Source organism: Aspergillus luchuensis, chromosome 6 (genome assembly GCF_016861625.1).
Source record: "Aspergillus luchuensis IFO 4308 DNA, chromosome 6, nearly complete sequence".
Lineage (NCBI taxonomy): Eukaryota > Fungi > Ascomycota > Eurotiomycetes > Eurotiales > Aspergillaceae > Aspergillus > Aspergillus luchuensis.
In genome coordinates, this window is record NC_054854.1 from 2655095 (window position 1) to 2670859 (window position 15765).

At 51.0% G+C, this 15765-nt stretch overlaps 6 protein-coding genes across 6 annotated transcripts; 3 read left to right on the forward strand and 3 right to left on the reverse strand.

Moving 5' to 3' along the window:
- Positions 1-918: 918 nt before the first annotated feature.
- DHR2 (putative ATP-dependent RNA helicase (Hrh1)) lies at positions 919-3466 on the reverse strand (the record flags this gene model as incomplete). Its single annotated transcript, XM_041693059.1, has 2 exons — positions 919-1260; positions 1319-3466. 2 exons carry the CDS (start codon positions 3464-3466, stop codon positions 919-921), a joined length of 2490 nt encoding a protein of 829 aa, XP_041546382.1.
- Positions 3467-3807: 341 nt separating this feature from the next.
- On the reverse strand, positions 3808-5505 carry AKAW2_60885A (putative F-box protein (Pof7); the record flags this gene model as incomplete). The annotated part of the gene is made up of 2 exons (XM_041693060.1): positions 3808-5067; positions 5122-5505. The coding sequence occupies 2 exons, from the start codon at positions 5503-5505 to the stop codon at positions 3808-3810; spliced, it is 1644 nt and encodes a 547-aa protein (XP_041546383.1).
- Positions 5506-5995: 490 nt separating this feature from the next.
- On the forward strand, positions 5996-7415 carry AKAW2_60886S (putative mitochondrial carrier protein; the record flags this gene model as incomplete). The annotated part of the gene is made up of 2 exons (XM_041693061.1): positions 5996-6239; positions 6292-7415. The coding sequence occupies 2 exons, from the start codon at positions 5996-5998 to the stop codon at positions 7413-7415; spliced, it is 1368 nt and encodes a 455-aa protein (XP_041546384.1).
- A 934-nt stretch (positions 7416-8349) lies between these two features.
- Positions 8350-9576, forward strand: AKAW2_60887S (uncharacterized protein; the record flags this gene model as incomplete). The annotated part of the gene is made up of 3 exons (XM_041693062.1): positions 8350-8408; positions 8475-8685; positions 8746-9576. The coding sequence occupies 3 exons, from the start codon at positions 8350-8352 to the stop codon at positions 9574-9576; spliced, it is 1101 nt and encodes a 366-aa protein (XP_041546385.1).
- Positions 9577-12373, forward strand: AKAW2_60888S (uncharacterized protein; the record flags this gene model as incomplete). The annotated part of the gene is made up of 9 exons (XM_041693063.1): positions 9577-9836; positions 9896-10120; positions 10166-10334; positions 10390-10398; positions 10458-11078; positions 11130-11498; positions 11562-11689; positions 11767-11870; positions 11946-12373. 9 exons carry the CDS (start codon positions 9577-9579, stop codon positions 12371-12373), a joined length of 2313 nt encoding a protein of 770 aa, XP_041546386.1.
- A 582-nt stretch (positions 12374-12955) lies between these two features.
- Positions 12956-14869, reverse strand: hsp60 (chaperone ATPase HSP60; the record flags this gene model as incomplete). The annotated part of the gene is made up of 3 exons (XM_041693064.1): positions 12956-14469; positions 14538-14679; positions 14762-14869. 3 exons carry the CDS (start codon positions 14867-14869, stop codon positions 12956-12958), a joined length of 1764 nt encoding a protein of 587 aa, XP_041546387.1.
- Positions 14870-15765: the final 896 nt, after the last annotated feature.

The following is a 15765-nucleotide window of genomic DNA, read 5'->3' on the forward strand; positions in this document are numbered from 1 at the left end:
CCGATGGTACATAGTTAGATCATTCCACCCTAATTATGTAAATCCCTTCTTTCAATGACTTACTTATTTATCATAATAGAGAAGAGAAATTTAGTATATATCATCCGAGTAAGGGTCTGAATATAACAATATGATACTATATTAAATACCATTACTATTCCTATCCCTCTCTTAGTATAGTATAATATCTAACCGTATTCTTTATCTGTCCATTGCATATTCGCAATTCGGGGTACTGATGGCGAGAGTGATGACAATCAGACAATAATAACTACAGTACGGAGACACGGGTAAAGAAACGGATGTTGTATGCATGTGGGGACGGAATGCACACGGGTTCATGTTCCGTGGTGGATTTGCTGGATTGTCGGAGTCGGTGGAGATGATGCTTAGCTACTACATATGTCGTTTTGGTATATACGTAGTAGATGTATATGGTTGTGGGAAGAGTCTATCTATCTATCTATCTACCATCTATCTATAATATATCTAGATAGTATTGAGACTTGGGGATTCGAGAAGTTGAATATGATTGGGTGGGGAGATTAGTCTGCATAAACCTAGATAATAGGGCTATTGATTTCTGCGTGATGGGGTTAGTAAGCGGATGGTTTATTGGCCGTCGGAGGTCCGGAGTTTTTCTAAGTAGTTACCGCTGTAGATGGTAGTTTATTAACGGTAGGCACCATGTTGGGGAGCTAGCGTTTATGGAATACTAAGAATAGATTGGGGGGGGGGGGGAGATTTATTTGTTTGCGGTGAGGTTGATGGATGATGTTGTTTGTGAAGGGGCTCCCTGGAAAAGATAGATAGTAATATAGTAGAGTCTGAATGATAATCGCTTCTATGCTCTGGGTATATCCAACTATCTATCGTATATCCATCTAACCAAATCACATACAACATCTATCTATAAGCCTACCCAGCAAGCGCCTCTCCCACCCAATCCATCTGCACCGCACTCACGCCCCGCGCATAACTGCGATTCGTAAACACAAACTCATTGTACATGATCGCTTCAACCTTCTTTCCAAACAGCACACTGGACGGGTGAATCGCCACCGTCTGGTTGCCCACCACCGTGCGGTAGCTACCATCCGGTACCAGACGCGCCGTGTTCGTCGAGAACCCGCGCAGGAAACTCTTCAGGATGTGAATGGGCGATGGGTCGCGGACCGATGTGCTTGCTGCTGAGCCACGGGCATCGTTGGGGAGGAGCTTGGCTTGCCGGCATTGGGTTGTGAGTTGTTTGCGGACGTCCTGGATGAACTTATGTTAGTTTGCTGTTGCTAAAAAGAGAGGGTGGGGGGAGTCTTACCATTACTGATTGCATGGCCCGGTGGGATACTAGATGCCGCTCAGCCCATGCCTTTCGGTCGGTATTCTCCGCAGCGTAGGCTTGTACTGTAGCGAGCATCGTGAGATGGTCACCCTCTCGTCTGTAGAGATCACGACGTGCTACTTCGGCTTCTTCTTTCTTCTCCTCAGACGTGATGTTTAGGAAGATGTTCTCGACACTGAGACAGGAGATAATGTCGATCACGTCTAACAAGCACTCCGGACCGTATTCCGAGGCTGCGAGGAGTACGCGACCCAGTGTCGGCGTGAGAGGTAGCTTGGCGATCTGCAAGCCGATTTGACTGATCTTGCCGGATTCCTCTAGGGCTTCAATGCTCAGGAGCTGGAGCAGTGCCTTCTCCAAGGCCTCCCGTGGGGGCCTTGTCAGGAAGGGAAAGTTCATAATGTCGTCCACACCGCGAGCTTTCATGTTGAGCAAGGCTTGACTGATGTCGCACCGTAGAATCTCTGGCGTATTGACCTCATCCAGAGCCAGGTAGTCTTTCTCTGTGTATAGTCGATAGCATTGACCTGGGGCTTCTCGACCAGCACGACCCTTACGCTGGATTGCGGCTGACTTGGAGATGGGCTTGACTAGCAGCGAGTCCAATCCGAGACGTGAGCGGAATTGCTTGACCTTGGCCTTTCCGCAGTCCACAACGAACCGTACACCTGAGACTGTAACGGATGTTTCTGCAATGTTCGTAGCTAGAATGATCTTGCGGGTCCGTGGAGGAGCAGGAACGAACACTCGTTGCTGAGCTGCTTGAGGGAGCGCTGCGAAGAGTGGGAGTACTTGGATCTTGGGCAGCGCCGGATCCATTCCGGTTGCGTACTCGTTGACGAGGTTCTCCAACGCCTCCACTGTCTCTTGACCAGTCAGGAAGACCAGAATGTCTCCAGGCAACGGCTCCTTGTAATGGATCTGGAAGATGACCTTGAGAGCTGCATCAACAAAGTCATGCACCGGTTCGGGGGAGTAAATCGTCTTGACCGGGAACTGACGTCCCTTGATATGGCATACGGCAATATCACCCTCACTCTTTTGGTCTGCAGAATCCCCATTCGTATCCTTCTTCGCTGCCTCAATCGCTCGCGAACTTCCCTGGAACCCTTCCTTGAAGAAGCCCATCAGACTCTCCATATCCGCCGTAGCACTCATCACCACAACCTTCAAAGACACACCACCCCGTCCTTCCCTCTTCCCCGACACCAAATTCCTCAAGAATCCCAGCACCTGATCAACATTGACACCACGCTCGTGCACTTCATCCACCACGATGGCACTATACTTCGTCAACCACGGATCATGCAGCATCTCCTGCAACAGCATTCCCTCTGTCAAGAACTTGACCTGCGTACTCGGCGACGTCGACGTATCAAACCGAACCGAATATCCAACCTTACTCGCAGGCGACGAATTGCCCAACGGGGTCCCCATTTCCTCCGCCACACGTCTTGCCAGCGAAATCGCCGCCACTCGTCTCGGCTGCGTGATAGCAATGCACCCTCCAACCGGGATCTCCTTCTCCGCACCATCACGGTCCCGCACAACCGTCTTAGCCGACCGACACCACTTCTCATTGACCAGAAACTGAGGGATCTGTGTACTCTTTCCGCTACCTGTTTCACCAACCAACAGCATCACATCGTTCTTGCGCAAGTAGCCGCGAATTTCGTCGCCGTGAGGGAAAATAGGGAGGTTCTTGCGCTGCTGGTATAACGCCTGCGCCTTTTCTCGTAGCGGAGTGAAATTGGTATTCTTGAATTTCTGTTGCTTGTCTTTGCGCTTTCCATCCTTCACTGAGTTTTGTGGTTGCGATTGTTCTTGTTTCTGCTTCTTGATCGCTGGCGTGTCGTCCGAGACGGGGCTGGTTCCATTCTGCTCCGTCTGAGGGGGTACATCCATGTTGAGATTCTCTGTCTTACCCCCCTTCACAATAAAGCCATTTTCATGCTTCCGCTTCTTGTTCTTCCGCTTGTGGTCGTCTTCTTTGCTGTGGGTTTTGCGCTTCGTGACGGGTGCGGAGTCGTCTTGTTCGGCTTTTTGCGACGACGCTTTGCTAGGGGCGGGGGCGGGGACGGCGTCGCCCTCGTCATTGAAGACGGTACGGACCCTCTCCGGCATGGTGATGGTGTGTGAGGGTTTATTAGAGAGAAGGTAAAGGACTAGAGGCGTAACGTCATGTCGCAAGTCAAGTTGGGATGGGGAACTTTGTTGTCGGCGGAGTTGCGGATCCCCGAAATTTTTTGCTTATCGATAAGCGGCTGCTTGGCAGTTTGTCTAGACCCAAGATATTGTACTTGTTCTACGGAGTAGTTCTAAACAACGATAGTCCATTTAATTCGTGATATCATGTTGAATTCATATAATATAGCATATCCGTCATTTCTGTTGGCTATATATGGCGATTACTGTTCCTTTATCCCAGATCCTTTTACCGATCATATAATCTCTATATCCTACGTTCAATTCATACCCCAGCCGCGTACTCGTCGGAACACAAACGCCCGGTCGTTCTTGAGCCCGAATTCCGCCCAGTCGTCAGTCAGCCTGTTGTAACTCCAGTAGCCCTTCCATGCCAGCTTGGTGTTTTTGGACGGATTGGGTGGCGTCATATTAGCGTTAGCCGGTTTGGCTGCTGACACCGACCGAAGCGAGAGGTGCAAGAGGTACATGTACTTCGGTCCGGCTCCCTCTGTTTCAATGACAAGATCGCGAGGATCAGGTGGTGCGCCTGCAGATTGAGCCTTGACGGGCAGGGACTCATATCCAGAGATGAGATCGTCCTGGGGAATGTCGTCGGCTGCATCAGAGGCGGGGGCCGGTTTGGCCAAGCGCCAACGACCTCTATAAGCTTGCCTCAGCGCACCCATGGCGACGGGAGGGATGGTATCGGTAGGGCCCGTGATGGTGTTGCTTGGGTCTGCCATATGACGATGGAACTGCTTCTGGGAGATTGCCCGTGCCGCCTTGACGTTTTCCTTGCTGATGTAGGGCACCACCTCCAATGGCTCGACTGTGGTGAGTAGATAGACAACTGTCCCGTCCGGATAGAAGCGCAGATAGCGGTAGTAGGTCACGATGTGAATAGGGCTGTTCCACGAGGTGTTCTGGTACACCGAGGCTGCACCGGGACGGGTGTAGTTCACAGTACTAATGTAGATACCGGTAAACCGAATGCGAGGGAAGATTTGGAAGACCTCCGCCCAAGACGATAATGGTTCCGGAATTTGAACGGGCATTGATCGAGGAAAAGGTGTGTACCGCGGTCCTAGCGTGTACTCCGGTATGCCATGAATGTCACAAGCAAAAGAATAGTGCATGGCCTTGAATCCGAACTCGGAGCCCTGGCAAAGGCGTTTCCAGATGTGCTGCTCATGTGCAAAATGATATGCCAGTCTCTTACAAACGAGCGCTACTCGACAGAAGGATGCCGGATCTATCACAGCCACATGTCTCAAGATCTCGACCAGAACCTCGGACGGAACCTTCGAAATAGGGCATGGCGGCGGAGGGGTATTCTCGATCAAGGGCTCGGCCTGCGGGATAGGAAGATGAGCAAAGGAAGCGATGAGTTCCGGGGTTGGTATGATCTCGGGTTCATCTGCAGCTGGTTGTGTTGCCGTGGCACTGCTGACCGCAGCATTGGCAGGTGGCTGCGCATTCTTCTTCCATGCCCAGGCGAAATGCTTGTTTCGGTACGTCTTATCGACTGCTGCATCTAACTGAACCCAGATTTGTCAGAAAGAGTTCCCTTGGGTACAAAGGTATTCACTTACACGGTAAGCTTTCCGATAATGTTGCAGACTGTCTCCGAGGTTTCCCTCGGCCTCCTTCTCGACCGCTCTTTCAAAGTGCTCCAATGCAGACTTGGGCTCACTTCGAGGGACTCGCGAGTGAAACGCATCCTCATCCGCTACTCCTAAGCTCAGATGACCGACTCCATGGACAATCTCACTATGGTCGACCGATGCCACTCCACCATCTTCCTCATCTTTGCGCTCCGCTACTTCATGGTGGGTAGGCGGGAATTGGCTCGACGGAGCTGCGGAGGGTTTTGTTGGCCTGGGCTGCGCTGGTTGAGGCCTCGATGGCTTCGCCCGGCGCGCAACTTCCTCACGCCACTGGCGCCGAAACGATTCGAGCTCTGCGTTGTCCTCCATGGCCGCTAGGGGAGTTGGTTGCAGTGGGTGCGGCGGCGATCTGGGTCCGCCGCGATTGATAAGCAATTATTATCTCTCGGGCGGGATCTGGAATCTCGGCGACCAAATGGATAGAAGGAAAGAAGAGAAAGAAAAAGAAACCAGAGTACAAATCTAACACTCCATTGTAGTTCTTGCTGTCCACAGTCTCCCAAACGACGAACCAGTCCGATACCGTGTCAGTGGAAGAGGCGAGAGAGGAAAGAAAGGGACCAAGTGCTTATCTCCGGCACTTCCATCGAAGCTGTTCGGCTCCACGCGCCACCGCCAAACCTTCCGAGCCCCGATCGCTCTTTTTCTCTCTGACGCATTTGCTGCCCCCCTCTGACGTCTGCTGAAGATCTCTCCCTCCCCTACGCCATCAATCCCCCTAGCGATATTTAGCAGCAGAGGCACGCGTCCACAATTCATCCGCATCTCTGTCTTCTTCCGATCCTTCGCAGTTGAATGAATGTCCGCTACCACTACTGATCTTGCGCCCGGGGACCGATATCGCTCCAACGGTTTGAGCGGCGCTGTATCCACGAACAACCTGGCAGAGTCATGGCCTTCAGTTGAAAACACTATTCCAATGGCGACTACATCTGGGACAGGCTCGGTTCCAGTACAGAGCGCTATGCAGCAGACGGAGGATGTCTCGATCGCTCAAAGGATGGTTTCGGCCACCATCGGCAGCTTTCTCACGAATATTCTAGGTAGGCAAGGTTGCAACTGGGTTCCTGAGGCGTGAGATGCTGATACGTCTAGTTACACCTCTTGACGTCGTTCGGGTTCGTCTACAGTCGCAGTCGCTGGTCAAAAACACATCGCCCTTCAACTCACACACAACGCAAACCTTCAAGAACGCTCCGCCCAATCTTGGAGTGACAGCTTGTTGTCGGGAAGTTTTTTGGATTGGACAGAATAGTCAGATATGTATGCTCGGACCTGAGGCCGGGGCTCTCGGGGCTACATCGGTCGCGGATTGCGCCGTGGAAGAAACGCAGCGCAAAACATTCACATCGACCTTGGACGGATTGCGGAAGATCGCGCGAAATGAGGGTGTGCTGACCCTCTGGCGCGGACTCAGTCCTACTTTGATGATGAGCATTCCAGGGAACATCATCTATTTCGCTGGATATGACTGGCTGCGGACCGATGACAGGAGCCTGATCAAGCGGTGGTTTCCCGACGCCTACGCTCCTTTCGTTGCAGGCGCCGTCGCCAGAACCACAGCAGCATCTCTTATCAGTCCCATCGAGATGTTCCGAACGCGTCTGCAAGCCACGCCTGGCACTGGGGCAGGCCATTTCAAGGCTACCCTAGAGGGTCTTTACCACATGGCGCAAACGCAAGGTTACAGCTCGCTGTGGAGAGGACTGACGCTTACCATGTGGCGCGATGTGCCCTTCTCTGGCCTCTATTGGTGGGGCTATGAAGAGGCCAAGAATTATCTCATTGAAACGCGCAAGAGTTCCTACTTGCACGGTCTGCCACACGGGTCCTCTGCCAGTCAGCGCCATCTACACGACCTCGATACGCCGACTTTCTTTGACAGCTTCTTCGCGGGCGCTAGCTCTGGATCCTTGGCCGCATTTGTCACCACACCGTTTGACGTGGGCAAAACTCGCCAACAAGTTTTCCGACACATGGGTGATGTGCCCGGTTCCGCGGGCAAGGTTTCCGGCGGAGTCGTCCATCCCGAGCAGCTCCCCCTACCGAAATTCTTGCTACACATTTTCCGTGAGGAAGGTATGGCAGGACTTTTCCGCGGATGTGTTGCACGCTGCCTGAAGGTAGCACCAGCTTGCGCCATTATGATCTCAACGTACGAGTTTGGCAAGAAGATGGCACGGGGCGTCAACGAGAGGAGTCGCTCTGCAGATGAGTGAAACAGAAAAGTAATCCAATTCTCCCCTCCACAAAAGATCCTTTCATTTCTTGGATATGGCTCGACATATACGGCGTTCTCGATTACAGGAAGACCCGAAATACCCGACGCTTGATCTCAAGCAGCTTGCATTTCTCCACTACTTGCAGCAATTAATTGCTTCTGTTTTATCGCATAAACTCGGCGTGCACTGCGTTTCTAACTCTTGAATTCTTGTTGATGTCTGATGATACCGAATTGTCTCGATAGAACTTTCGTCGCAGTTCTTTCCCTTTCTTCCTGTTGTGCTCTTTCGCCTTTATACTATTTATCTGCATATATCACCTTCTCGTCTCCAGCGGTTTGCTCCTATGTTTGTGTCATGTAAGACCAAAAGGGAGGTTTTGTCTTTTCTGGACGCAAAAGTCCTTCAAACCATGTATATCTTGTATCTGCTAAGAGCGACCAAAATCTTCACTCCAATCACATCCTATATAACCTTTTGAATAAATATTTTACCAGACCGTCCGGTCTACATTCTCCACGATTGCTGTACCTCTTTCATGAAAAGCTTCCGTTACCCTTACAGGGAAGGGTCTGATGAACAAGTATCGTTAGTACTAGTTGGCTGGGAATCTTCTGCACGACTTGCGCTTACTGACAAATCCCATAGATCGTTTCAATTTTTCCTTGGATGGGGCTAAATAATTTTCCTATCTCTTATGATTCAAGGCTAATTTAAGTGGTGTTCTCCCCTACTAGCAAGGGTCTGCCAAGTAAGGCTGAGAAGATCTTCCAAGACAGTCACCTGCCCGGGGGTGGATCAACAGAGTGTCAGATGATGAGGCTCGTCTTCCTTCTGAGTCAAAGCAGTGCACTGCTCACCTTTACATCCTCCCCACTTCGTTCAGAAAATATGTCTCAACTCTCCTCTGTCCACTGGAGCGAATGTGGAAATGGCTCCCAACAATGCGCTCAACGGGGAACAACCGCCGCGCATCGAAACGGCAGTGGAGTAAGTATCCGATGGTCTCTCCACCATCCTGAGAATGATAGATGATCTGATGCAATGAAATACTAGTATCGTTGCAGTGCCAGCTATCGGTGCAGATCCCAGGAGGACATGGCTCGATGGGGATTCACAAACGCCGTGGCTTCTCACCGAGTTAGCCAGATGCATCCCAACCGCTCGTGTTCTATTTGCAGACCACGGGCATCTTGACTCTCAAGATGATCTGGACTTACTGGCTCACCGGCTGTTAAAGTGGCTTCTAGAGAAAAGGGGGTCAACTGTGAGTACTTCCACTAGTCTTGTTGTAGATGCAGAGCACGTTCCTGATATTGCGTTGCAGAGCCTTAGGCGTCCTATCTTCTTCGTTTGTCACAGCACGGGCGGACTTGTCGCCAAAGCAGCGCTTGTAATAGCGAGTCAACTGACATCCAGACTTGGTTCGATTCTGTCAAGTTGCTATGGCATCGCATTTCTGGCGACTCCGCATCATGGCTCGAGTTATCTGTCGGCTCCGGAGTTCACCAAAAGTATTCAGCACTTGATGAGACTCAAACACCGCCTTCCACCTCGTATTCAGGAGCTCTTCAAACCAAGACATCCCTACCTCTTACGTCTTTCTAGCGAATTCAGGGCAATATCGGCGGACATCAGACTTTGGACCTACCTGGAGACTGTCGATTCAACTCTAAGCATCGCCGACTCTGAGGCTGGAACCACCATAGACATGCATGTTCCCATTACGTCCATCCGGTCTGGTATTCTTGGTTTTGAACATGAAAAAGAAACCCCTCTAGCTACTGACCATGTTGGCACTGCATCTTTCAAGGGCCAGGAGCTTACCACAAGAATCAGTTTCATAGATGAATTACATGAATCTGTCACCGTGGCTATTCATCTATCCAAGCTGACAGATGCCCCATTAGAAGTCGACACGGAAGTACTGGTCCAAGTAAATGGCTTTTTCGAAGACACCGCGCGTGGAATTAGCGATGAAACCCCTTTGAAACTATGGTCCACCAAAGCGTCTCTCCGCGAGTATTTGGCGAATGGACCCTCTTCGTGCCTCAATATTAGGCTTCAAAAGACAGCCGGGATACCAGCGAGCATCTACGATGACTCCTCTCTAAGCAGCTTCGATAGCAGACCAACTTCTGCTCATGTTCGAGCGTGAATGGATGGCATATTGCAACCAAGAGAAACACCTGTAGCGGAAGCCAACAAACCCGAAACTCTCCCTCACAGACCCCCATTAAAAGCGAGTCGCAGCTTTATGGGCCACACATCTCCTCAGATCCATATTACTGAGCCAGCCGTTGATGACTACTTTGATGTACAGCCAGAATCAGGTCAAGATGTAAAGATGTCTGATTCACAAAGCCAGGATGAGATAGGTGATGCGAGTCAAAGCGAAACGGGTGTGGGAAACAGTCTGTGAGTTTCTATGCAACCTCCGCCAATAAAGCTAGACAGTTAACAAAATTCAAACGAAGAGCAATATCTAGTCCTCCCAGATATAAAAGCTTCCTACCGATTCCACCGCCCTTCCGAGATACTGTCGATCAGCAGAGGGCCGAGATGCCTCGGAAGATGCCACGATTTGACCAGCCGGAGCCAGGGAGCGAGAAGCTTCTTTGGATTCATGTGCCTTATACCCACACTGGATGGGTACCAGCTATACTAGCCAAGGCTTGTGGGAGCCACGATAGGCAGAAGTTGTACGTATCCCTCATAAAATTCAGACCTCTTGCTGACGTATCTAGCTTGGAGGAGTTTGTCAATGACGAATACTGGTATTCGAATCTCATCAGAGCCCGTCACCTTGAACCTCACGCTCGCTACGTAAGACCCGAATGTATTCACTTCAAGGACCGCAAGCCTCCATCTCCTGATACTGAAGATGGGCATCAAGATCCTAGATTGGCTTTATACGTAAGTCTACCACTCTAACAAACAAGCAGGATGCTCACCTTTCGTTTCTGACTAGATACCATATGTACGTATTATCAGACTACTGAGATCTCATGCATATCACCTGTACTAAATTCAGTATAGCTCCACTGGGATTCCTACTGGAATCTCGTTCAGCGGCGTAAAGTCGTCGGGGACAGATTGCGACAAGGGCGCTTCAGACCAGTGCCAGACGACATCTCCAAAGCAAGCCTGGAGTCAAAGCTGATTTGGAGATATCTCGGAAGCGAGCCACCCATTCATATCCGGCAAACATTGGATCAATTTGGGTACCCTAACCTACGATCGACCGTGGCAAGAGATGATGACCAGATGCTCTGGAAACGGACGAAGAAGGTCGTTAATCTCAATGATGAGATCAAGATTTCCGCCGAAGCAGATAATACGACTAACACCAAAAACACATTCATGGATGGCAAGGTCCTCATGGTCGATCAACTTTGGTTATGGATTGTCGATGAGAAGACAGTAGTCACTTTCTTCCCCAATCAGGAGGCTACGACGGCAGAAGGCAAACTCTACGAGCAGTCAAACCTCTATAGCAGCATCTACAACGAGCTTAACGGAGATCTCGCAAGACGCTTCGAAACAGCTGGCGACCTTGCTTCCCTAATCGTGTTGCATGCAATCACCGTCCTTCTGGACCGGACATTGCACCGTGACCTGCAAATACTCCGTATATTCGAAGAATCCATCAGCATTCTTGTGAGAACCCAAACTCTCCAATATACAAAATTACAATACTAACCGCTTCAGACCGAAATCGTAACCAAATCCTTCAAACGCTTCCGAAACCGTGGCTTTAACACTCGACCCGCCGACTATAACAAGAACGCCGAAGGCAGACCCATGTCCGCCGCGGAGCGCGACGAGAGGGACAACAAAGTAGCCAGACGAAACCGCGAGGACCTCTCCACATTGCTCGAGCTGAGAGACATCGTAGACGAGCTCAGCACCCTCCTCAAACTCCTCGAACAGCAAGCAACTACAGTGAGAACCATGTCCAGCTACTTCGAACACCGAGGCTGTGGACAAGCATTCATCGAATCGGCCCTCTCCCGACTAGAAGAGTACCGGAACCAAGTCCTCGAAATGCGCGAAAACGCATCCGTGGCACAGAAAGCAGTATGTTCTCACCAATATTCTTTCCCAGGCAAGACATAGAACTGACAGTCCCCAAACCAACAGGTCGAAAACTTACTCGATCTCAAACAAAAACAAGCCAGCGTCGACGAGTCCCGTCTCGCCCGATGGGAAGCAGAAGTAACCCAAGATCAATCTCGATCTGTCATGGTCTTCACAATATTCACCATTATGTCAGTAGTTTCCTTCCCCCAATATACACCAGCAAACCCACACACACAACTAACCCTGATATCACTACACCATCCAGCTTCCTCCCCCTCTCCTTCTTCACCTCCTTATTCGGCATCAATGCCCGAGAATGGAGCGGCGAACCAGAGAACCTAACCCTGGGCCAGATGCTATACATCTCAGGTACACCCCTCCCTCCTACATCCCAAGTACCTCCCTCCCCCGACCCAACCCAACGCTAAATATATAACAAAACAGGCCCCGCCTCCTTCGCCATAATAATGTTCGCCCTCCTAATAGCCTTCAACGAACGGCTCCGCGAAACCCTCTGGCGCGCACAGAAACTCATCATAGATATAGTCGCCGATTTCCTTCTCGCGCCGATCACATTACTCTTCCAGTGGTGGAGGAGGATGGGGAGGAAGGTGAAGAGGAAGAGGCCTGGACCTGGACCTGGAGCTGAATCTGAGAATAATCGGCCGAAGACGACTAGTCGTCGTGGCTTGGGGAAACATAGACGGAATGGGAAGATACAGAGACAGCAGTCTGGGGAGGATATTTGGTCCGAACATGAGGATAAGATGATGGGTGGTGGTGTGGGGCGTATGGGACTGGTGGATGGGGAGGTGGAGAGGGAGAGGATGGATCCGTACTATGCGGAGAAGGGGAGGGGGTGGGGGGATTGATGAATAGATGGTTAAGTTGTTACTTGAGATGATAGAGAGGTGGGTTTTTCCTTTGGTAGTTGGTAGTTGTTTTATAGATGGGGATATATATTGTTTACGACGTTGGTCAGTAGTAGTAACTTGATCTAGGTCGGATCATTGTATGATGGGACAGTATTTCCTTTAATACTCGGTTGGCAGTAACAGGTTTACCACCACATTACGAAGGTAGAATGCTCATGAACAATCAATAAATGAAATTGCTAAACACCACGGCAGAGTGAACAGCCGTGGAGCACATAAAGTACATGGTATGATACACAGGACTCCCTGAGACTTTTTGTGCCCAATATAACGGAGTGGAGATGATAAGGGAGGAGAGGATATAAGAGGTGAAAGTAGGATAAGTCGGGTAAAAGAGGATGTGGTTAGGTGACCAAAGACGTATAACACATTAGAGACAAAGGAGATAGTCAAAAACCAAGAACAAGAAGAAAGAAAAAAACATATCAGGACAATGCCCGTACTATGCAACAACACGCTGGAAGGGAAACCTCTTTAGAAACAAGGAACGGGTAAGGCTACACGAGAACGGGGGCTAGCTTAGAACATGCCACCGCCCATGCCGCCCATACCACCCATGCCACCCATGCCACCGGCAGGAGCAGGGCCCTTCTCCTCAGGGGCATCAACGATGGCGACCTCGGTGGTACCAAGGAGGGAGGCAACACCGCTGGCGTCAACCAGGGAGGTGCGGACAACCTTGAGGGGGTCGACGATACCGCTGGAGATCATGTCGACGTACTCGCCCTTGGAGCTGTCGAAACCACGGTTGAAGTCCTTGGCGAAGTCATCGGTGAGCTTGCCAACAATGACGCTGCCCTCGAGACCAGCGTTCTCGACGATGGTACGGGCGGGGCGGGTGATGGCGCTCTTGATGATGCTGACACCGAGCTGCTGGTCGAAGTTGGCGGTCTGGACGTTGGCAAGACCGTTGGCGGAGGCCTTCAGGAGGGCAGTACCACCACCGGGGAGGATACCCTCCTCAACAGCAGCGCGAGTGGCGTTGAGAGCGTCGACAACACGGTCCTTCTTCTCACCGACCTCAACCTCGGAGGCACCACCGACCTTGATGACGGCGACACCGCCAGAGAGCTTAGCGAGACGCTCCTGGAGCTTCTCCTTCTCGTACTCGGAGGTGGTGGGGTCAGCCATGACACCACGGATCTGCTCGCAGCGCTGAGAGATGCTGTCCTTGCTGCCCTCACCGTTGAGGATGATGGTGTCCTCCTTGGTGATGGTGATGGCACCGGTGGAACCGAGCATGTCGGGGGTCAGCTTCTCGAGCTTGATGTCAAGCTCGTCGCTGAAGACGGTACCGTTGGTGAGAACGGCAAGATCACCAAGGATGCTCTTGCGGTTGTCACCGAAGCCAGGGGCCTTGACAGCGGCAACCTGGAGCTGGCCACGGAGCTTGTTCAGGATGCAGACGGCGAGAGCCTCACCCTCAATGTCCTCAGCAATGATGACGAGAGGACGGCGGAGGGTGGTGGAGGCCTCAAGGGCGGGGATGATGTCCTGGACGGCGGAGATCTTCTTCTCAGAGAGCAGGATCAGGGGCTTCTCGAATTCGACCTTCTGGGACTTGGCGTCGGTGATGAAGTAGGGGGAGGTGTATCCACGGTCGAAACGCATACCCTCGGTAACCTCAAGCTCATCCTCGAGGGTCTTACCCTCCTTGACGGTGATAACACCCTCCTTGCCAACTCTCTCCATGGCGGTGGAGATGAGCTTACCAACGTGGGTGTCGCCGTTGGCGGAGATGGTAGCGACCTGAGCGATCTCCTCACCGGTGGTGATGTCACGCTTGTTCTGCTGGAGGTAGTCGACAACAGCGTCAACGGCGGCCTGGATACCACGACGGAGATCCATGGGGTTGCAGCCAGCGGCAACGTTCTTCACGGTCTCGGAGAAGATGGCACGGGCAAGGACGGTGGCAGTGGTGGTACCGTCACCAGCGATTTCGTTGGTCTTGGAAGCGACATCCTGGAGAAGGCGAGCACCGAGGTTCTCGAACTTGTCCTGGAGCTGGATGGCCTTGGCAACGCTAACACCGTCTGTTACAGTCAGTACGGATCGATCCGCAAAGCTCCGTATTATTAATATGATTGTAGGGAGGACGTACCCTTGGTGATCTTGGGGGAACCGTAGGGGGACTCGATCAGGACGTTGCGACCCTTGGGACCAAGAGTAGAGGTGACAGCCTTAGCAAGAGTGTCGACACCCTTGAGGAGCTGGGCACGAGCCTCAACGCCGAACTTGAGCTCCTAGAAAGGTGTGAGCAAGCTTCCAGACAGGGCTGTCGAAAGCTCCAGCAAGAGCAGCTCAATTCCAAGCTAAGAGGCATACCTTGTGAGCAAAACGCTGCTGCTGCAGGCTGACGGGAGATCTCTGGAAAGAAGCACGCTTGGCAGCGGCGGACAGGACGGAGGTCCTGGAAGAGAGAGCGCGTTGCATCTTGAAGGGATGTTATGATAAACAAGACAGAAACAAGGTTAAAGAGGATATTAGAATACAATTAGATCGAGGGTAACCCGACCAGAACTCCCAGAGCAAGAACGGGTGTCAAGGGAGAAGAAGGAGAAGAAGAATGGATGGAGGAAGAGATGGAGATGGGGATGGAGATGAAGCCAAAGTCTCGAAAATTTTCCAGGCGATTCTCGATCCCCGGATTGTCTTGGCGGCAGAAGCTCCTAGAAGGTCACGTGGGGCCCGGCTATCCGAGGGAATCGCCTCGGGTCGTCGGAAGAGGTAACCCGTTGCCGGATACAAAGGCTTCTTTGATATTTTATAGAAAATAAATTATATATTTAATATGGGAAAGTCCCTAGTGACTGATATGAAGAGCTTATTATGTTAATCCTAGGTTCCAATTTATACTGACTACTACTAGAAATATGAGGATGGTCAAAATATATTCTGGTGGAGGGAGAGAATCGTCTTTTTGAGAGTAGTGCTGTTTAAATTATAGTCCGTTGGTCCTCTCACCGACTCTCCCACCTACTACTATCTTTAGTAGTGGTAGTAGTCAAAAGAAACTGATAGGGGATACTTGCAGAAGAGTTCATAACTTGTGAAAGCTAGAAACCAGCGTACTTATGGCAGTTAAATACCTATATCATGACTATTAGCAACTATTTACCACTGCAGATAACCTTCATATAAACTATTAACCATATTTGTGCTATCCTCTACAAGCCTCCTCGTCTCCCTGTATGGTCCTAATGACAGAATAGTAGTTACAGAGGTCATGTTGGAGGAATATAAGTGATGAGCTGCAGTGTTTGTACTAGCTAATAAGCTGCATTGGCGCTTCTACTGCATCAAAAGGTTATCAGGTGCTACCATACATC